This window comes from Phoxinus phoxinus, assembly GCF_949152265.1.
Source record: "Phoxinus phoxinus genome assembly, chromosome: 2".
Taxonomy (NCBI): domain Eukaryota; kingdom Metazoa; phylum Chordata; class Actinopteri; order Cypriniformes; family Leuciscidae; genus Phoxinus; species Phoxinus phoxinus.
Genome location: NC_136877.1, coordinates 36,162,495 through 36,184,571, shown reverse-complemented (window position 1 = coordinate 36,184,571; position 22,077 = coordinate 36,162,495). Strand labels below are relative to the sequence as shown.

Below are 22,077 nucleotides of genomic sequence, written 5' to 3'. Positions count from 1 at the left end.
CAACCCAGAAGCGCTGTGTGTGCCCACTGTTTACATTACGTGAACGCACTCAGAGGAAAATGAATATTTGAATAAAGTCGTTATTTTTTTATTTATTTTTTGTGCACAAAAAAGTATTCTCGTTGCTTGATAAACTTTTGGTTGAGCCACTGTAGTCACTTTGACTATTTTAAACATTGTTTTTACTAACTTTATGGGCCGGTGTGGTAAGTTAACGTTAAAGTGTTGGGTCTCACTGGAGTGCCTATCATGAAGGAGTGAGACAGACCGCTCTCAGATTTTCTTCAAAATTATCTTAATTTGTGTTCCAAAGATGAACGAACGTCTTACGGGGTTGGGATAACATGAGGGTGAGTAATTACTAACAGAATTTACATTTTTGGGTGAACTAACCCTTTAAGATGGCAATCTGACGTTCCATGGCATGCTTGAACTAAGGCTGATAATTGACTGTGCTGTGTTAATTCTGCTGCTTTATGAATTTCCCTCACTTTTTACCTTTTATTGCCTATTTAATGTCTAATCTCTTCTGTGAATAAAATCATTGTGCATTCAGTAATAACCACTAACGTTATATAAAACCAAGTCTGAGGTATGGGGCTAATATGGCACGTTTGACTGTTTCTGTCACATTTTGTCATGAATTACTTTTTAAGCTCTCCCCTCTCATTTCCCCTTTTAGGTTTGCCCAAAGATTAGCATTAGCAATACCAGTATATGAAAATTTGTTGAGAGATTTGGATGAGAGGAGTGTTTCTGCCGACTAGTGGTAATTGCTTAACATTGCAATGATTTCTGCAGTGATCACTAGCCTGCCTGTTGTTGACTCAGATTGATTACTCAAATACATTAAGATATTAAACGTCATTTATCATGCACTTTCACATCAGTACGCTACCCTTATATGTAAGTAAGAACATTTAGAGAAGGCCTCGGCTACAATGTCTCAGAGGATCGCTGCAAGGTTTCTGGAAATTATTTTAAAATAGTTCAGTAAAAATGTTGAGAAGACGACATTTACAAACTGTATCAAGGCAATTTTATATAGGCTTACTAAAAGTAGAATCAATATTACAATTCTACATCGATTACTGCAGACCTACATCAAGTGGAATTTCATAAATGTTTTAATGATTTTATGAAACTCACAAAACGGCATACAGTACATTAAATTTGATTTGGAGAAGGTTTATTTATTTATTTTTTAGAAAAACATAAAAATAAACTGCTTCAATGCCTTCTTGGTACAACACAGGGTAACCAAATTATGGTATGAATCAATGAAAATAAAATATGTAATTTACAGAAAATAATAATCTGATGCTGTACAGTGAGCAGGAAGATCACATGGCTCAGGCACAGTCGAGTCATTGTATAACAGTGTAATTCATTATCCATTTCAGATTGTCTTCTGAAATACAATCTGCTATTGCTTTGAGTGAAACATACCATTTTGAAATGTCTGAAACAGTGTCAATCACCACCAGTGAGAGATCTGAAGAATTAGTCAGTCACAGTATATTAGAGCTGATTTATAGCGCCACCTGCCGATTGCAACCGGCACAGTGTCAGACAAACAATCAACACATTCTTAGGTTACTGAATTTGTAATACACTTCTTAACCATATTGTTGTTTTAGGTTAACAAAACCATTTTCTGCTGGCTTATCAGTGTCATTTTGTATTGCTTAATTTCTTTTTGTATTATTATCGCATAATCAGTACAGAGACAAACATTAGGATTTCGATGCAGGTGTTTTCATCTGTGCCATCAGTGGTATTGTTGCATTCTGCTTCTAGTTGCACTAGGCTATTTTATGAAGCTACACACACACACGCGCGCCACACAACAGCACATAATTAAATCACACTATGTTGCTTTCTTGAAATGTAGGGTTTTCAACCCCCAAATATGATTTAGATCTTTTCAGGACATTTGCAATTGCTGCAGGCCTGACAACTGAGAGTACCAATGAGTTCCAGTTAGGTTTTATTTTTATTTTCTTGACATAAATTTTTCTACCAAAGATATTTATCAAAATGTGCATATAGTTATGTGTGATTACTTCCACAGATGACCTTTGTGTCTTAAATTTACCATCGGTTTGTCGTTTAAAATAAAATACTCTGCCACTCATCTTACAGCTATACAACCCTTTACTATATGTGTCTCATGAAGGCAACAAAAAAGAAACAGAAATTTAACATTCTGTCATTTGGTTTAGACTGAAAATGCATTACCAATTCAGCCATTCTGAGACTATATGCCTTTGGATAAGATCATTTCTTAATCACTCAACTGGATAACCAACAAATTCATCATCACCTACAGAAGAGATCATCACATTTTAATTCTGAAAATTAAGGCTGTGTAAGTAGAAGAATGAGGTCTCCAAAATATTGATGCATGCTTAAAAAAATAATTGAACAAATCATAGAATATTCAATGTTTTTTCAGAAATAGTTTAGACTTTCAAATATTTCACATTACTTTGTCCATCCAGTGCACTTTCTTCACCCTCATCAGAACATTTGAATCTCAAGGCCGCCATCTTCCACTAAATATCAGTGCTCATTTGTATGGGATTGAATATCGTTTCTCGTTCTGGATTGATTGGTTAAAGGTCAGTGGGAATTTTCAGATGACCCATACCTTGGTGTTAAAGTCTTTACACAAATGTATTCTCAGTAACTCTTTACCATAAGGCTGAATTTATTAATCCATTAGGTATCATGAACTAACAATGAGCAACCATATTAAAGAATTGTTTAAAGTTAATTTAAGTGTACTATTATTCATTGTTCATTATTAATTCAAGTCCGTTCATAATAAAGATGAATAAATAGTTTGAGTTCATGATACCTATAATGTTAACAAATTAAATCTTATAGTAAAGTGTTACTAAATTCTCATCAAAACACCACTGAAGCACTATTAAAAGAGATGACACTATCAATGGCTTTGATCCATACCACCCACCCACAATCATGTTTTTAGTATGGTATGATCAGATTTACACCCTGTACCAACATATTACACTTACAAAATACCTCATCCAAAAAAACTCCAAACTCACTCTCCAACTCTCCATCTATCTAAAGAGATAGTTCACCCAAAAATGAAAATGATCTCATCCTTTACTCCTCCTCATCACGTCATACGACTTTGATTAATCTTCGTTTCTGTCCCTCAATTGAAATCCCAGGAAACCAAAACTCCAAAAAAGGTCATATAAAGGTGTCATGAAATGAATCAATTGGGCAGTTAAATCCAAGTCTTTTAAAGAGATACAAATGGTAAAAAATTTAGTTGTTTTATTGTTCATCATAATCTCTCATAATTGATTCTCACATTGGAGCTTCTGTATGTTTACCATATGTGATGTGCTTTATGAATGTGTACCACTCATTATTGAGTAAAAAAAATACTACATTGAATCTGTTCATCATATAAAGCGATCATATCTCTTCTCAAGGCTTGTAATAAACCACTCGATTCATATGGTTTTGTTTTACGACAAACTGTGTGGACTTTCAATAAAGGAACAGAAACCTCTCAGGTTTTATTACAAATATCTTGTTTCATTAGATTAGATTAACCAAAATCTTATGGGTTAACAACATAAGGGTGAGTAAATGACGACAGAATTTTCATTTTTGTGTGAACTATTGCTGTCTCGGCCCCTGTCTATTGTCTGGCCAATAAAGGCAACTTTGTCTTTGATTGCAGTATGAGGTCTAACTTGTCACAGTCTGGTCGAACATTTCTTGAGTGTAGATATTATATTTAAATTATAGATAAAGGACGTGTGGGTGACAGCAGCATTTAAAGACCTACACATAAACATTTTTTTACCCAAATGCTGCAGAGAACAATTTCACAATAACTAGAGTTGAAACACACAGGATCTCGTCTTGGCATGGTAGTAAGTCCACGGCTTTGGCTATGTATAATAGTAATTCCGTTTTAATCTCATGGTACATGGTATGATATTAATGCTTAGGACGTCCCACTCTCAGACTAGACTACACTCTCAGGAGAGAGGGGTGCTTATGCACTCAAGTCTCAGTTATTTGTTAATGAGATTCCCACCCATCCAGCGCAACTTGCAGGCCAGCCAGCGCCTAAGGGGGCAAAAGTATTCATAGTGGAACTGCTGGAATTCGGGTGTCCTCCGGATGTCCCTAAGAAAGGCCAAGTCCAGCTCAGATTCTGTTAGCACAATAAGAAGGATAAGGAGGGCAAAGAGCAGAGCCAGGGTCACTAAGAAAAGACGGGCCAAACTACAGATGAAATCATTCACCCCTTCCTCTGGGCCGTGTTGGGTTGGCCGAGTCTTCTCCAGGTGGGAACGTTTCCCTTTGGGCTTAACGACCTGTGGCCTTGCCTGGTTTTGAGTGCACGGTTCTGTTCCTCCTTCATCTTGGATCCTGCGTGGGCCGTTTGTGTGGCGAACCTGAGCCTGGTCTGAGGGGTCGTTGGACACAGGTGTGGGAAGCACGCTGTCAGAGGGATTGTAAGAATCCTCAGAAAATTCAGCTGTTCCGCTTCCTCCCTCGGCTCCATTTCCATGGGAGCGTAAGAATGAGTGCCCATTGGAGACCGACCGTACTGGTGTGGAATGGCCACTGTCACGCAGGGACTCCAAACCTGAAACAGAGTAAGGATGTTGTTCAGTGATTGTGTTTGATGCATTGATGTCTATTTGCTTTCAGGGTTTTGTACCAGTCAGAATTGAATTTAGAATGCCTTTTAAATTCAAATTTGAATTGAGGTAGCAAACAGGATTACTAGTAAATTATGAATTTAAGGAAGTATATATTAACTGAAATAAGTGTAATTTTATATCAAAGAATCAAGAATGATGGTTCGACAAAGCATTGGCTGAAAGTTTGGAGTAGTTTAAAAAGTTTAAAGTTTTAAGAACAGAAGTTAAGACAAATAGGTATGTTTGAAATGTCACCTACATAAATTTGTACTTCATCATTTTCAAATGTTTGGGGTTAGTAAGATTTGTTTTCTTGATAAATTAGTACTTTTATTCAGCAAGGATGCATTTAATTGATCAAAAGTGACAGTAAATGCATTTATAATGTTACAAAAATAAATCTAATTCAAATAAATGCTGTTCTTTTGAACTTTCGATTCATCAAAGGATCCTGAAACAGGGTAGGACGATTTCCACAAAAATAAGAAGCACCACAACTGGTTTCAACATTGATAAATATGAGAAATGTTTCTTGAGCAGCAAATCAGCAAGTTAGAATGATTTCTGATGGATCATGTAACACTGAAGACTGTAGTGATGGCAGCTAAATATTTAGTTTTGACATCACAGGATCATATTAAATTTAAAAATATGCTAAAATAGTTATTTTAAATGATCACACTATCACTTCAGAATTGGTGAGCATACGTTACTTACAAAACACATTTTAAAAATCATACCAACCCCAAAACTTAGTGTACACAGTGTATATATTATAATTTTCTTTTTTTACAAATGTATTGGCCTGGATGGAAGAAAACTTAATTTCCCACAAAGCTGGTTACATTTTGTTAACTAGCCAATTCAGTAAATTGCACTTCCTTTAATTAAAAAAAAATCTGTTTAAGTTATTTATTTTTTGCTAGTCAACATTTAAGTGACATTCCATTATTATTCACAAAGACCATTAACATTCATTCAACTGGTACCAATATATTGATAATATGCACTGACTGTAGTGTAGTGTTGTAATCAAAATTATTAAACCCCCATTGCAAATCGGGGTTATTGGCAAAATGTACAGACTTTCAGCTGTTTCCAATGAACAAATCAGACTAAAGTAATTGAAGTAGTTCAACAACAAATGTTTGAAGTGGTTTCTCCAAATTCAACTGAAAATGCAACTTTTAATGACTTCTGCAGTCTCAAAATGATTCAACCCCGTGAATAGAATCCCTCATAACAGCACACATCTGCAAAACAGGTGTTGTCTCAAGCACACCTGATGCAACTAATCAAGGGCTTCATTAGTTGCACCAGGTGTGCTGGAGCTAGAACACATGTGTGACAAGTAGGGCAAGGCAGACAGCTGACCCCGCATTTCCACCAGCTGTGGATCGGCTCCATGCTCCGCCGTCCTTCAATACCCACCAGGTCTGGATTTGTTGCGGAACGGCTGCGGCCATGACTGACAGATGAAGTCACGAGATCTCGCAAATTCACGTGTGATCCCGCGATATAATCTGTCCCGCACAATCTGCCCTGTGCTGAATTGCTGCAGAGCTCTCTGGCATCCAGCAAAAATAGAAGCTCTGCGTATCTGTTCCGGAGGGCTGCAGATTGCCGGAGCTGGGACGGAGTCGGAACGCAGCCGCTCCGCAGTCAGTGAAAATACACAATGGAAATTGCCGTTAGAGAGAACAGCACGAGCCGGTGCCGTGATTGATAATGAGCGTCACCTGCGCGCCACACCGGCCTCGTACAGTCGACACCGACGACAGTGAAGGAAAAGAGAGGACAAGGACTGGACTATTATGTTTTGATGTTTTGTTTATGTGCTTATGTTACTTTCATTTTGTGTTTGTTTATTTATGATTAAAGTTGTTGAACGTTCGCTGGTTCCCAACTCCTTCTTCCCCTGGACCGTGTTACAACACAAAATATCTGTACTGGCTAGGTTTGTTGATTGTCACGCTTGAACTTTATAAATTCATGCTTGCTGGGCTGTTAATAAATAAACCCTGTTATATCAATTTATCTCCCAAGTCTTTCTGGTAGAACTGAGGTTTCAGCTTGCACAGTAAGGCGCATACTACATTTATGCGGTTTCCATGCCAGAACTCCAAGACATCCACCACTGCTGACCCCAAAGCACAAGAAAAGGGCTCTAAATCAAATAAATAAGCCACAGAAGTTTATGGATTCTGTTATGTGGAGCCATGAAACAATGAATCAGCGTGTGCTGAAAAGAGCACTCTGCCTACAGTTAAGCATGGTGGCTCTGGGGCTGCTTTTGCTCTGGCACTTGAAACCTGCAGCGTGTGGAAGGCAAGATAGATTCATTGGAAGTATCAGGAGATTCTAGGAGAAAACATCATGCCATCAGTGAGGAAGCTGAAGCTTGGGCGTCATTGGATCTTCCAACAGGACAATGATCCCAGGCATACCTCAAATTCCACAAGGCTTGGTTGCAGAAGAAGTCCTGGAAGATTCTACAGTGACCATCACAGTCACCTGATTTGAACCCCATATAAAATCTCTGGTGGGATTTTGAAGAAGGTGATTTCTGGTGGGATTTTGCAACACGCAAACCCAAGAATATTACTGAACTGGTGGCCATTGCTCATGAGGAACGTGCTAAGATTCCTCAGAAACGCTGCCAGAAGCTGGTGTCTGATTATACATATCTTGATTATTCAAGATGATTGTCATGAAGGGGTTGAATCATTTTGAGACTGCAGAAGTCATTAAAAGTAATTTTCAGTTGAAATGGCGAAACCACTTGAAACATTTGTGTTGAGCAATTACTTTTGTTGCATTTGTTCATTGCAAACAGCTGAAAGTTTGTAAATTTTGCCAGTAAACCTGATTTGCAATAGGGGTTGAATCATTTTGATTACACTGTAAATATAATTATATTCTTGAACCACACAACAACACAGGAAAATATGGCTCCACCCACAATCCATAAAAGCTAAACACAATCCAAGCTAACAATGATGGCACTCCAATCCGCTGTATATTAACAAATTCAAATGCAGTGACACTGAAATAAGTTGGACGCCCAGCGGTTCCAAATGACCAAGAGCTTTACCTGCAGTGCTGGTGGGTTGAACACCAAGTCTGGATGAAGCTCCAGAGGAACTGGAGGAGCTGGGCAAGGAAGGGAACAGAGGCAGAGCTCCTAGAGCTTTCCCTAATAGTCTAGGTCCCATCGTCAACACCCGTACCGTCACATCCCGGTAACAGTGGTTGATCATCCGCAGGTGAACATTCACCTTTGTTTTAATCCGTATGAGACACTTCACCATGGTTTCAGAATGTAGCTGCTAAAGTGTCTGATGTTCTCACCCCTGCGTCAGTGTATCACCAATAGCCCCCTTTCCTCCCTCTATCCTCCTGAACAAAAATGGCATAACACTACAGTGTGTGTGTGTTTGAAAAAGTGAGTGTGAGAAAGCGAGAACACCCTAAAGCCCTAAAGCTCCATAAGTCCCTCTATGCCCAAAAGCCCAGCTGCCCTGCATGCTCCAACCCCCTCAAACCCATTATGGGCTGTAACAAAAGAGCACATACACAACACACACTCATTCTGACACAAACCACATGACATACATGGACAGGCCCTCTATTTATAGACAGTGTAATAATAACAGTGATAATACCTAGTTGGACAAGGTAAAATCTATCACTCCTCACTGCTCTTTATTTTCTTGTGCATGAGACACATTGTCATGAAACCCACTTGCAGGGCTTGTGAAGCCTTCATTTGTACTTCCTGTTAGCTTTTACCCCCTGTTTAGTATAGTTAATTATTTTTTAATTTACCAGTAGCCTGTGTGTTTTTGCAAGCACACTGTCTGTTTTACTAAAGTACCAAACTTTCATTCTTTGTGTACAGGGCAGGTACTAAAACAAAACTAACCTTAAACTCAATATATAGCACACTTATAGAGTACCCTGACACACAGACAAATGCAACCATGATGGCATTTGGCAATGCAGTAAAGTGACTGGAACAGGTGAACGTCTGGTCACATTGTGCACAATGAGAGCAGCTCTCATGTTACACATAGAGCAATAGAGGGAGATGAGTGTGGTGTATTCCTATCCAGAGCACACTTTTGTTATCTTCTCAGCTTCAAGGTTTGTAATCATGACTATGTACACTGTAGTTCAAAAGTTTGGGGTCAGTAAGAAATTAATACTTTATTATGCAAGGACACATTAAATTGATCAAAAGTGACAGATGTTTACGTAGTTTAAAGAGAATTTTAACAATCTATTAATCAAAGGAACCTGAAAAAAATATAGCATAATATATATTAAGCAGCACAACTGTTTTCAATATTGATAATAATAAGAAATGTTTCTTGAGCAGCAAATAAGCATATTAGAATGATTTCTGAAGGATCATGTGATACTGAAGACTAGTAATGATGCTGAAAATTCAGCTTTGCTATCTCAGGAAGGAATTTCAATTTAACATTTTATTTTATTAATTAATTTTCTATTTTTTATTATTTTTTATTGCATTTTTTATCAAATAAATGCAGCTTTGGTAAGCATAAGATACTTCTTTTAAAAACATTAGGAAATCTTTGAACCCCAAACATTTGAATGGTAGTGTGCTCTGTGTAGGTTTTCGCCTAACTGTGTATGTGTTTAAAGTTGAATTATATATTTTGAAAAACATTGCAACCAGAATTGTGTTGTGAACAGAACTGAATTGTGAATTATAGGCTAATTATAATTATTTTTAAATCTATAGTGGCTGACACTAAAAACCGGCAAAAAGGTAAAGCATTAAACAATTTCTGCAAGTTATAGTCCAGTATAGTCCACAATAAAGAATCCTAGTGGAAGAATAAACCAAAACAAAAATCTCCATGATGCTTTTTATTATAGGGGAGAAACAACGTTATACCACCAGATGGCAGTATTTCGGTGAGTATGGACCAAAAGATCTTGTTGGATTCAGAAGACAGATGTTATTAGAAATGTTAGATGTTATTGTTATTAGAAAGGAGCAGTTGTATTCTTAAGTGTGTGTGTGTGTGTGTGTGTGTGTGTGTGTGTGTGTGTGTGTGTGTGTGTGTGTGTGTGTGTGTGTGTGTGTGTGTGTGTGTGTGTGTGTGTGTGTGTGTGTGTGTGTGTGTGTGTGTGTGTGTGTGTGTGTGTGTGTGTGTGTGTGTGTGTGTGTGTGTAAGCTTAGGCATATGGGCATACCCTCCATGATGGAAATATGGACTGCTCTCCTTCGTGTTCGGGGAACGCTACTCTGTCGTGGGCCATGAGTGATGGAGGGACAACTCCTACTGGGGACCATCCCAGCCCTGAACCCACAAAAAGATGTGACATAACAATTGACACTGTCAAACACAGTAAAACTGTTAAGAAAACAAGTCAGTGTTTAGAAGACTTACCTGTGGATCTCTGGAGGCTCTCGTCTGATTTTGGCACTCTGTTCCATCACTTCCTTGGCCACTTTACCGCTATAATGGAAATTATGGAATCAAAATCTTAGCGTTGCTTGCAGCTAATCCATTAATTAACATATATTCACAACACAAGCCTAATTAAGCAGGGTTCACAAACTCATGAGGTTCACTTATAGCAGATACTACTCACCTATATCTAAAGCGGCTCCCTTTAAAGAAAAGATTACTACTGGACACAGTGCGAACTTGACTTGATTTCTCAAACCTGTAAGAAATGGAAAGAATGCGAGATAGATTTAAAAAGAAATTAGAAAAATAACACTTTGTCTAAACCAGTGGTTTTCAACGTTTTTGACTCCTAGGCCCCCATTGTCCAACATAATATCTAAAGGTCCCCCATATTGGCTAAGATATTTCCTCTCGTATTTATGCTCTAATTATGACAGTTTTTATTTTTATTTTATTCACAGAAACTAGTAGAGTTCATTTTGTATTGTTACAATGTCAGTATCTGTAAATGAACAATGTTTTCTCTTTCTCCATGTTAAATCCATGCAAAACACGTCAAAGCTCTATTGCTTTCATGAAAACTGTAGATTATATAGTTTGAAAATTATTATTTTTTCCCCTGCCTTTCTGCATAGGCAGCCAAGCTTTATTGAAAGCAATTATGCCAGCGATGAAGTACCCCCTTTAAGTTAATTTAAAGTCCTTTAGACTCTTTAGAAGATGACTGAGGCCCCAAAATGCCTAGGTTGAGAACCACTGGTTTAAACTAAATTAAATCATAGGCAAGATGTTGCTTGATTGCTTGCTCTTTCTCTTTTTATGCTATGTCCAAGCCTGAACCCAATTTCAGCCTGATAGGTCAAAAAGGTTATGCACACTCACTGGTAGAAAGCTTGGTTTTCCACCCCACACTTCCATAAATGCTTGCAGGCCTCGGGTGTTGGAGCAAAGTAAGTCAAGATGATCTTCTGCTCCTTAGTAAAAGGTCACAGGAGGTCAGTAAGTCAAATTATTTAGTGGTTGGTTTCATGATCAATTCCTAGGTCCTGCATCAATTTGCATTCATCTTACTTTTGATCATTTGTTCTTCTGCATAGGCTGGGGCTGCCTTGCTGTCACCTACCTCTTGATAAGTTGCATATATGTGAAATGTCTTTCCTTCGAACTTTAGTTTGGTGACCTCGTTCCTGTACAATATGACAAAATACTGTCAAAGTTATTCACATACACAGTCATTTGATCTTGACTGCTAAGCAAATGAAAATGATATGCGAGATTAATTTCGCCTCTCACCATTTGAGGAAATGAATCCTCCTGTTTCCCTGCAGTACCACAAAACCAAAGGGGGTAAATGCAAGAAATGCTGCATTCCCAGACACATCCTGTCATACAAAAAACAAAAACAAAATCTATGCGTTTACACTTCTTTGTGAGTGTAAAAATTCAGATTAAAAGACTTTCAGTTCAGACACTTGTGTTGAAATAATGTCCTGTGTATGAGCAGATGATACATTTGGATACTGACTTTGCAGGGGTGTGGATCTACTCCATATGTTTCTAGAGACTGAGCTTTCCTTAAGAAATTCATTTCAGATGTCTCAGGACTCTGGCCTCTGCAGGAAATAAACAGACTAGTTAATATTCTGTGTTTGTTCTGGGAGATAAATTTCATAAAATATATTTAATCTCTCCATTAAACACCAGCGCTGCTTTAAAAAGAGTGACATACTGCATGTGACAGGCTAATTGAATGTAAGCTTACGTCAGCTCGGATTTGTGGATCTCAGCAATGCGGCGCTCCAGGCGCTCAGAATGCTTTGGAAAAAACTGAAACTTAGAGCTGTAACCTTCCGGATGCTTCCCTGGGTCATAATCGCCAATCTCAGCTAAAAAAAAATTTGAGAAAGAATCAAACAAAAAGAGTGTCATCTTGAAAATATTGTCTTACTGTAATGTAATTCATATAACAAAGCTCTTGAGATTCAATTCAACACATATTGTAAAGAATGGCTCCTGTGGTTTGCTGTTACCCTGCAGAATAAATGCAGCCAATGTAGCAGCATCTGAACTTTTGCACAGGAGTCGGCCATGATACAAATCTCTTTTAATCTGTAGGAAGACATGGTATCTGAAAACAATGCAGAGCATATATTGAACTGTCAGTCTGTTAATCATACGTACATCAGAGAATTGTAAGACTCTGTAACTTGTCTAATATATTTTCCCATAGATTGCTTAACTATGTAATTTTGAATAATAATGGACTCCATGGTAATGAGCAGTACCTAGTGATCTCTTCTTTAAGAGCTGCAGGGTCCGGAGGATAGAATTTAACACGCAAACACATAGTGTAGGGTGGCTGAGCTGGGACACAAAATATCCATGTGGATGTAATTAACCAGACAATATAAATGTTCTGCCTTTTAGAAGGATGCAAAGATTATTCTTTTCACAACATGCACACAGTGTAAGAAGGATTTTCCACATGCAATATGACTTACATCTCATTTGTTTGGTAATTGGCTTGCTGAACTCCAGCCAGTGCTGAAACAACAAAATAAAAAAGAAATGATGTCTAGAATGAAGATAGAAATTCCAGTTTAACACATTGTTATGACTAGCATTGTCAACTGATGACTGTTCACAACATTACATATCGATTGCATCACCCCTTGCAGCTCTTCATCTGAATCAGCATGTGATCATTGGGTGTCCTGCTTCAAGCTCATGCACAAACATTAACATTGCTTTTATCAGGCATGGTTATTAACAAGTCAGAACTAGAATATGTATTAGCATGAACCTTAGTCAGGGTAGATACCATATTTAAATTGATGGGACAGAGATCAAGTCAACTTGTTGTGCTGTCTGAAAGTCTACTTTTTCATAATCCATGGTTTGTGTTTTGTTGACTGGATTTAAATTTTTTTAAAAATCAGATATATTGGCTGAATAATCAACATCAAGGCACCGCAACATTACAACCCATTGAACCAACTGTACTTCATACCTCACAGACTTGTTTTCATTTTTGTAAAATTAAATATGGTGTCCACCTTAACTATCATGTCCAATCTCAGTCAAAATATAAAAATAAATAACCACAAGCTCAGTACACTATTAACAGCTCATTTTATATGTATACTATGGGAACTCACTCGTTGCTTGTCTGGGTCCACAAATCTGATGCCAAAGTAGTCTTTCTCCAACAAGTTTAGATAATGGCAGACCTGCTCAAACAGCCATTGACCTTTTGCATCCCTCTGGAAAAGAGAGACACAGAAATCAATGTGACAATCAATGTTTGTACACAGTCTTTGGGATCATATTGGATCATATCAGTTCTATATATTGGACATAACTCAACTTCTTTTGCTGACCAGTGTAGTGGGTAACACATTACAAGTAGCATGAGTTATGTAACCAGATTACTTTTGTCAAGTAACGAGAAAAAGTAAAACATTATTTTTTAATTTACAACAAAATATCTGGTTTACTGTACTTTTTCGTTACTTTTGTTTTCCCATTTATAGACTGACAGTCCCATGTTGAGAGAAATCGGGAGTAAATGTGAGAGGCGTTGTGTGCGCTGTGTAAATATGATGGTTATCCTTCGATGATCCAATTCAATACTAATAAGCAAAAATGACTTTAAAGCTGCATTCCGTAGTTTTTCCTCTTTGTCACCATCTCTGTTCGAAATCTGCAATTGCAGTTATTCGCGGAATTATCAGCTTTACGCAGGTTGTGCCTCGGCACGGCACAGAGCGGATGAATCCAATGTTTTGAGGAGAATGTGTGGCTGTCAGTCACAGCGCCGGTGTGGATACTGTCATTTGCAATCACAGATTCTACTTTTTGGAAGTATGACCAACATAATAATTTTCACTGGAAAATGTAATCTGAACAAGTAAGTAACATCCACAACAAAAACATTTTTGTCCCGACCAATTAAGGGGAAAAAAGCATTGCAGTGAATCGCACTGATTAAATCTAACGATCGCTTATCATATCACGTCAAACCATGCAAATTATACTTTGTTCTCAAATGGTTAATGTTAACAACATCAGCATTGCGTGACTACATTTAATGCCCTTCCAATATTTATCCTTGTTTTCGCATGGGCCCGGTTGCAGTCTCTTTTTTTCTGTAGCCACTCTAAACGAGCCACTCTCGTTTGAACCTTTCTGGATCCGCCATCAAATTGATGTTTAATTATATCATGTGCTGTGAGAAAAGGCTATAAATCTCCACCTACAACATCCTCACACGCAATATAGCCGACTAGCCGATTAATTTTTGGATAATTTTTAACCCAAAAAAGTTACGAACTGCAGCTTTAAACATCACATTTATGTTTAATTTTTTGTTTTAGTTGCTGAAGAAAGCGGAACTTTCTTCTCCTGTGTCATTTCACTTTGTTTGGTGTGAAAGAGCCTTGATATTTGTCAAAAATGTTACTTTTGATTTTTTTTGCAATAACAACATGCCCAAGTGAGAAAAAGTAATAATGTAAATAATGTGTAACATAACTTTCCATAAAAGTCACTAAGCATTACAGTTAGTTATGTTTTTAGGGAGTAAATTAGTTTAACAACACAAGTAACTTTCCCAAACATTGTTGCTGACATCCCATTTAGTGTAAGGTTACAGTTTTTTTCAATCGCTATCAAGCGCTTACCCATACTTCAGATACTTTTTCTAAACAGACTCACACCTACAAAACACAATTGGCCAAATGGATAATTTTCTTCTCAAAAACACATTTTGTTAAATATATACTAACTCTTCATTTCAAAATAGAACACATCTTTCTCTGCACTCACTAACTTTACCAAAACACTGGAAATCTGACTCAAAATGAAATTATTCTGTCAAAGAAAAACACTTGTTTTCACTTCACAAGGTACATGCAGTCAATCAAAGTACACCAGGTTTCAAAATACTGGCTATTCTTGACATTACAAAAACTGCATAGACTTTTATGTTTCTTGGTTGGGAACTGTATGTCCACATGTAGTAATGTTCACATTCAAAAGCATTCCAGTAAAAGAAAATCCTTTGTTTACTACAGGAGGTACAGTAGAAACACAGTATGATAGAACAGAACAATTTTTACAACAAGTAAACAAAATATCCATGAGACACACAAGAGCATTCTGAACAAAACAAAAAAAGCCCAGATAAAAAAAAATTTAGTTTTTTTTTTTGTACTAAAAAAGCACAAGATTACTGTATCTAATCTCTGCGATCTTCAGGGTTAGGCCACATGTTTTCATCAACATCACATCTGATATTATCCAAGGCGATGCAATCAAGAACTGTGATGTCCCTGCACCAGCATCCATGGCTTCAAGGAGGGACATCTGGTCATGTGACTGATGAAACCTTCCACCTCCATGCAGAAACGAACTCCTCTATGGGGTTGAGGAAAGCTGAATAGGGTGGAAGGAAGAGACTTACCAGTCTTGGGTGGACTTCAAACCATGTTGTTATTGCTTGAGAATGATGGAAAGCCACATTGTCCCAGGTAATTACAAAGGTCCTCATGTTTTCATGAGAACCAGGCGCTGCTCTGGAACCAGGCGCTGGTGGAGATCATTGAGAAAGGCAAGGATGCGCTCGGTATTATAGGGTCCACTGGCTCACTGCATCTCTCACTGGGCCTGCTCTTCTCCCTTCTCCTCCTTTTACTGTATAAGTGTATAATAGAAAAAAATAGCCCCTGCCACTCTAAGCCAGACTGGAATCAGCTGTGGTTGGCCCAATTTACCCAACATAAATCAGCTCTGTGTCAATTATTCAATTGTTTGTTTGTTATCAGCTGAGATATATTGTTTTTGAACTGATCAATGCAGATGCAGAGGTTTTTATACTGTATCTAAGGTTTGGAATATTGTTTTTGCTATTGTGGGATGTTGTGTGTTAACATTCGTAAATACTACAAAAACAATCCATAATTTTGTTGGGAGGTATAGCTTGTCTGTTAAGAAAATGTAAGCATTATGGAAATGTGTTCACTGACTGCATATTGTTTGAAAACGACATGAAATGTGTGAATGGTATGGCCACAAAATACCGATGCTGTGCTAATTGTGTTTAGAGTTTTGAAAATGTGACAACTGGCTGGACAAACGCTTGTTAGCGACTGAAAAAAACTGTAAATATGCCTTGACAATCTACTCTTTCTTACAGTTTTTCTTGATTGCTTAAACACAATAACCAGGCTTTTGAACTAAAATTTTAAAAACCAGAACGCCATTTAACAAAAATAAACCACCTGGAGGAGATGGGAGTGGAGGAAGAGGTGAAGGAAGAGGAAGAGTATGAGGTGGTGGAGGTGGAGGAGGAGATGGGGGTGAAGGAATAGGAAAAGTATGAAGTGGAGGAGGAGGTGAAGGAGGAGATGGGAGTGGAGGAAGAGGTGAAGGAAGAGGAAAAGTATGAGGTGGAGGAGGAGGAGATGGGAGTGGAGGAAGAGGAAAAGTATGAGGTGGAGGAGGTGGAGGAGGAGATGGGGGTGAAGGAAGAGGAAAAGTATGAAGTGGAGGAGGAGGTGAAGGAGGAGATGGGAGTGGAGAAAGAGGTGAAGGAAGAGGGAAAAGTATGAGGTGGAGGAGGAGGAGATGGGAGTGGAGGAAGAGGAAAAGTATGTGGTGGAGGTGGAGGAGGAGATGGGGGTGAAGGAAGAGGAAAAGTATGAAGTGGAGGAGGAGGAGGAGGTGAATGAGGAGATGGGAGTGGAGGAAGAGGTGAAGGAAGAGGAAAAGTATGAGGTGGAGGAGGTGGTGGAGGTGGAGGAGGAGATGGGGGTGAAGGAAGAGGAAAAGTATGAAGTGGAGGAGGAGGTGAAGGATGAGATGGGAGTGGAGGAAGAGGTGAAGGAAGAGGAAAAGTATGAGGTGGAGGAGGAGGAGATGGGAGTGGAGGAAGAGGAAAAGTATGAGGTGGAGGAGGTGGAGGAGGAGATGGGGGTGAAGGAAGAGGAAAAGTATGAAGTGGAGGAGGAGGATGAGGATGATGAGGTGAAGGAGGAGATGGGGGTGAAGGAAGAGGAAAAGTATGAAGTGGAGGAGGAGGATGAGGATGATGAGGTGAAGGAGGAGATGGGAGTGGAGGAAGAGGTGAAGGAAGAGGGAAAAGTATGAGGTGGAGGAGGAGGAGATGGGAGTGGAGGAAGAGGGGAAGGAAGAGGAAAAGTATGAGGTGGAGGAGGAAGAGGAGGAGGAGGAGGTGGTGAAGGAGGAGATGGGAGTGGAGGAAGACATGAAGGAAGAGGAAAAGTATGAGGTGGAGGAGGATGAAATGGGAGTGGAGGAAGAGGTGAAGGAAGAGGAAAAGTATGAGGTGGAGGAGGATGAAATGGGAGTGGAGGAAGAGGTGAAGGAAGAGGAAAAGTATGAGGTGGAGGAGGATGAAATGGGAGTGGAGGAAGAGGTGAAGGAAGAGGAAAAGTATGAGGTGGAGGAGGTGGAGGTGAATGAGGAGGAGGTGGATGAGGAGGTGGAGGAGGAAGAGTAGATGGGAGTGGAGAAAGAGGAAAAGTAGGAGGTGGAGGAGGAGGAAGAGCAGTAGGGAGCGGAGGAAGAGGTGAAGGAAGAGGATGAGGAAGGAGAAGGGCAAGGCCAAAGAGAGAAGCAGTGGCACTCTAGTTGCCCATGTCTTTGTCCATGGTATGACTATGAGGGAGGCTGGGCAACGAGTACAGCCAAACTTGAGTCGCTTCACCGTCGTCTCGATCATAAGAACCTTCAGGGAGAAAAACAGCTACAGTAGATGTACTTCAGACTGCTCTCTACTGTAACTTTTGACACTGTGCTGTTACAACACATACATGAACTGTAGCTGTTGCCCTATACTACTGTAATAAAAATAAATGCATCAAATTGCCTCACATACAGATAGAGTTTTCTGAATGCTTCCATTTTGTAAAAAGGATGTGTTACAGTTACAGTAATCAGTACTTCCATTTTTCTAGGACACAGAGACGATGAAATGGAAGAAGCCTGCCAAATATTTCAGTTGATGCGTGCCAGCGGGTAACATGCATGCAAGTGGATTTTACCCCCGCTGTCTGGCTAGGGCCAATATGGCCTGTGATGCTGACAAGATTCTCTGGCCTGTCCCAGACCAAACACGGGATGCATGGGGCAGAGTTTTTGTTTTGTTTTGTTTTTTGTTGTTGTATTGCATTAAGGAATAAAAAAAAATGTGCCAATGTATCCATTGGTTGTCTTTTGTGTTCATCATGTGAAAAGGTTTGTGACGGGGTAATCACAAGCAACATAACTTACCAGTTTTGGAAATGTTGTTTTGAATATATTGCACCAGTGTGTAAGACTATGTTGTAGTGTGTTTGTTTGTGAGGGCTTGTGTGTGATGTCTGAGGGCAAAGTTTGGTTTTACAGCAAGAGTGAATGTTTTTTAGTGTAGAGCTTCATTTTGATCTGAAAATATGATGTTTGGGGAATTTGGTGAGACGCTATGGATTTGTGTTTACTGTTTTGAGAATACGAGGCATAGTTTCAAGAAATGTATTTAAGCAATCGAGAAAATTTTGAATTCTGTAATGTTTAGAAACAGGAAAACAGAAATTGTTGCACTTGAGCAGTTGTTTTATAGAGTAACCATTTCTCACATATATATATATATATATATATATATATATATATATATATATATATATATATATATATATATATATATATATATATATATATTGATACAAATCGATTTGACAGCACTAATATATGCTGTAAAATCGATTAATTGCATCTAACATAAAAGTTTTTGTTAAAGGGCACCTATTATACCCCTTTTCCCAGGATGTAAAATAAGTCTCTGATGTCCCCAGAGTGTGTATGAGAAGTTTTAGCTCAAAATACCCAACAGATATTTTTTTACAGCTTGTTTAAATTGTCACTTTTTGGGGCTCAGAAAAAAACACCGTTTTAGTGTGTATCCCTTTAAATGCAAATGAGCTGTTGCTGCACGGAACAGAGGGCGGAGCTGCTTGCGCTCTCTCATGACAATCTCATCTCACAGAATTATATCATAACAGAAACTAAAGTAGTGTTAATTTCGACCAGGAGTCGGACAATAATCCCCACAGAGCCAGAGAATATACAGTATGCTGTATGGAGATAGAACAGGTAACGTTATAGTTTACTTTAATTGCGGTTATAATGAATTTGTCATCTGCTTTTATCCACTATTAATTCAAGCCTGCTGTAGCGGACCGCGTCCGAATGATGGCCAAAAATATACGGATGAGTTCCATAGGGTTCTTTACTCAACTCCAAAGAACCTTTTATGCTAAAAATGTTCTGTAATGACAAGAAAGAACCCTTTTGGTTCTTAAAAACCCTTAAAAAGGGTTCTGTATATAGAACCTTTTAAGGTTCTATATAGAACCTTTTCTTCTAAGAGTGTATCCATAAATTCTCTCTCTCTCTCTCTCTCTCTCTCTCTCTCTCTCTCTCTCTCTCTCTCTCTCTCTCTCTCTCTCTCTTAACTCGCCGAAGTTATCTTTAATCAAAGTCTGAAAAGTTACTTCCGGGCAGTGGAGCCTCCAGAAATTTTTCATAGGGGTGGCCAGATGGGGCCACTTAAAATCTTGGGGTGGCACACCAAAACTATAAACCATAATTTCAGAATTGTATTCTACTGTTGTAGTAACCCATACGGAAATGTAATATATGACATATCCCTATATCGCTATGACGCCGTCATATATGTTAAATATAAGACAATATATTGCTATCACATATACATATCTCTACATATATGTTGATATAGGTTTTTAACATATATAAATTTGCCATATTATATGAGTATATTGACATATATTAATATGATGTATATGATTATTATTTATATAATACTGTATGTTTTGACCATATATGTCACCGATATGTTTAATTTATATATGCCAAACTATTTACTATTTATTTCAAGTCTACGGATCAAGTCTACATATCCACATTTCATTTCAATTTCTATCTCATTATCCACATTTCATTTCAATTTCTATCTCATTTTCGAATCTTTTATAAATAAAATGTATTATTTATTATTATTTTACCTCTTCTTGACCAGCTCATAAAAACAAAACAAATACTACACAAATTCTATTTGAAAACTGATAATTATATATGTGACATGTATGTAAAAAAACACTATTATACATACATCAAATATATGGGCTGGTTTTATATGTCAATTGTTCCATTTTCTAATAGGTTTTATATATGGGCATATATATGGGTATATATATTTTATATATGTGGATATATTTCATATATGTATATTTCATATACCTAGGCTATGTACATATATTACATTTCCGTATGGGTAAACCGGCCTGAAGAAAACTATCAGAAAGACTTAAGGAAACTCCTACTGATATACTTTGGTTTATTGTGTTATATTTAATGGACAGTGCATCACGTTGCATGAATTTCTTAAATGAAATAAACAGAGCTCACAAACAGGTCTCACACACTCCATTTCATCATTGCAAATAACACATATGACTCGACTGACAAAACTAGGAACTAACAGACACATGAAGTAAACTTGTGTGTAGTTTATAAAGTCCAACCTTGCACTTGTTGAAAACAATCTAAACTCTCTTTTTATGACGCAGCTCTTATTGATGCGACTTACCAGCAGCGAGAGATGTGAGACTCTGCTGGTGGTGACGTAGCTCCGCCCGCAATATCACGCACACAAATGCGAGTGATGCAACAGCCAATGTCGAGTTTTCCCAATTAATGCATGAATTTAACAGCATTATTTAAACTCTGTTACACATATACATGCACCAGCTAACGACGTTAGCTAGGTAACTCTTGTCAAAACATGTCAAAGACGCATCAAAAAGCTGTTGTAACAGTATACTGTAACCATTTGGCACTTAAAAAGCAAGTCACGACACATAATTCCCCGTCTTCTTTTACTAAAGAATATTTTTTACTTATTTACTTACCGGTAGTCTTCGTCTTCTTTCTTAACTTCTTTTAAAATTGTTGACCAACATGTTACTGAAGTCTACCCCTCAATTTAACACATAATGGCTTTAAATGTTGCACAAATTCTCTCTGGGGATGTCTAACCTTGATTACATTATATCCTAGAAAGTATTTTAGTCAGATCTCTGATGGGAACAGCTGCAAATATACTCAGGGTCAACAAATCTGACAACACAAAAATATAGGTTACCAAAATCTGTTACCCCTCTCTATTTAATACATAGGCCTAATGGCTTTTAATGTTACCCAAATTCACACTGGTGATGACTAACCTATTGTAATTTATATCCTAGAAATATTTTTTGCCGGATGTGAACAACTGCAGATATACGCAGTGTCACCAAATCCAACAACACAGCATTAAAGGTTACCTAAACCTGTTACCTCGTCTATAGCAGTTTATCCTAATGTGAACAGCTGCAGGAATACAGCAGGGTCTGGGTCACCAAATCCGACAAGGCAGCATAACAGGTCACCGAAATCCACACACAATGGCTTTAACGTTACCTAAATTCACACTGGTGATGTCTAATCTCCTCCCAGCAGGCACACAACGTCATAAGACATTGATATTTTGTTGTTTTTATGTATTATAAAGTTACCAAGTTCCAACGTCTCCTTGGCGTCATAATGATGACGTCTCCACACAACGTCAAATTCTAACATCATTCATATGTTCAATAAAAGCAGCCACCTCATGCAGCCACATCTGTTTCTTTCTGCATTAAAGCTCGTTCTCGCTAAAAATCCTTTCAAGAGTGCGTTTGCTCCGAGCTATTCATGCCTTTCCATTCCATTCTTAATAAGGCAAGAATTTCATCATTAGCAAAACCATGTTTAAATTCTCCTTAATGTGTTCACAATTCATCCTGTGTCAGGTCGCG

At 38.1% G+C, this 22,077-nt stretch overlaps 1 protein-coding gene across 1 annotated transcript in view; it reads right to left on the bottom strand.

The window, feature by feature from the left end:
* Window positions 1–1,175: 1,175 nt before the first annotated feature.
* frmd5b (FERM domain containing 5b) overlaps window positions 1,176–22,077 on the bottom strand; it is a 31,353-nt gene continuing 10,451 nt past the window's right edge. The window contains exons 2-14 of the mRNA XM_079639506.1: window positions 13,318–13,422; window positions 12,661–12,703; window positions 12,445–12,523; window positions 12,190–12,287; window positions 11,922–12,045; window positions 11,685–11,772; window positions 11,453–11,541; window positions 11,283–11,346; window positions 11,042–11,133; window positions 10,341–10,415; window positions 10,136–10,204; window positions 9,939–10,045; window positions 1,176–4,651 (exon numbers count right to left, since the gene is read on the bottom strand). Of these exons, the coding sequence (XP_079495632.1) occupies window positions 4,071–4,651; window positions 9,939–10,045; window positions 10,136–10,204; window positions 10,341–10,415; window positions 11,042–11,133; window positions 11,283–11,346; window positions 11,453–11,541; window positions 11,685–11,772; window positions 11,922–12,045; window positions 12,190–12,287; window positions 12,445–12,523; window positions 12,661–12,703; window positions 13,318–13,422 (1,614 nt within the window). The 3' untranslated portion in view covers window positions 1,176–4,070. The remainder of the gene's footprint in view (window positions 4,652–9,938; window positions 10,046–10,135; window positions 10,205–10,340; window positions 10,416–11,041; window positions 11,134–11,282; window positions 11,347–11,452; window positions 11,542–11,684; window positions 11,773–11,921; window positions 12,046–12,189; window positions 12,288–12,444; window positions 12,524–12,660; window positions 12,704–13,317; window positions 13,423–22,077) is intronic.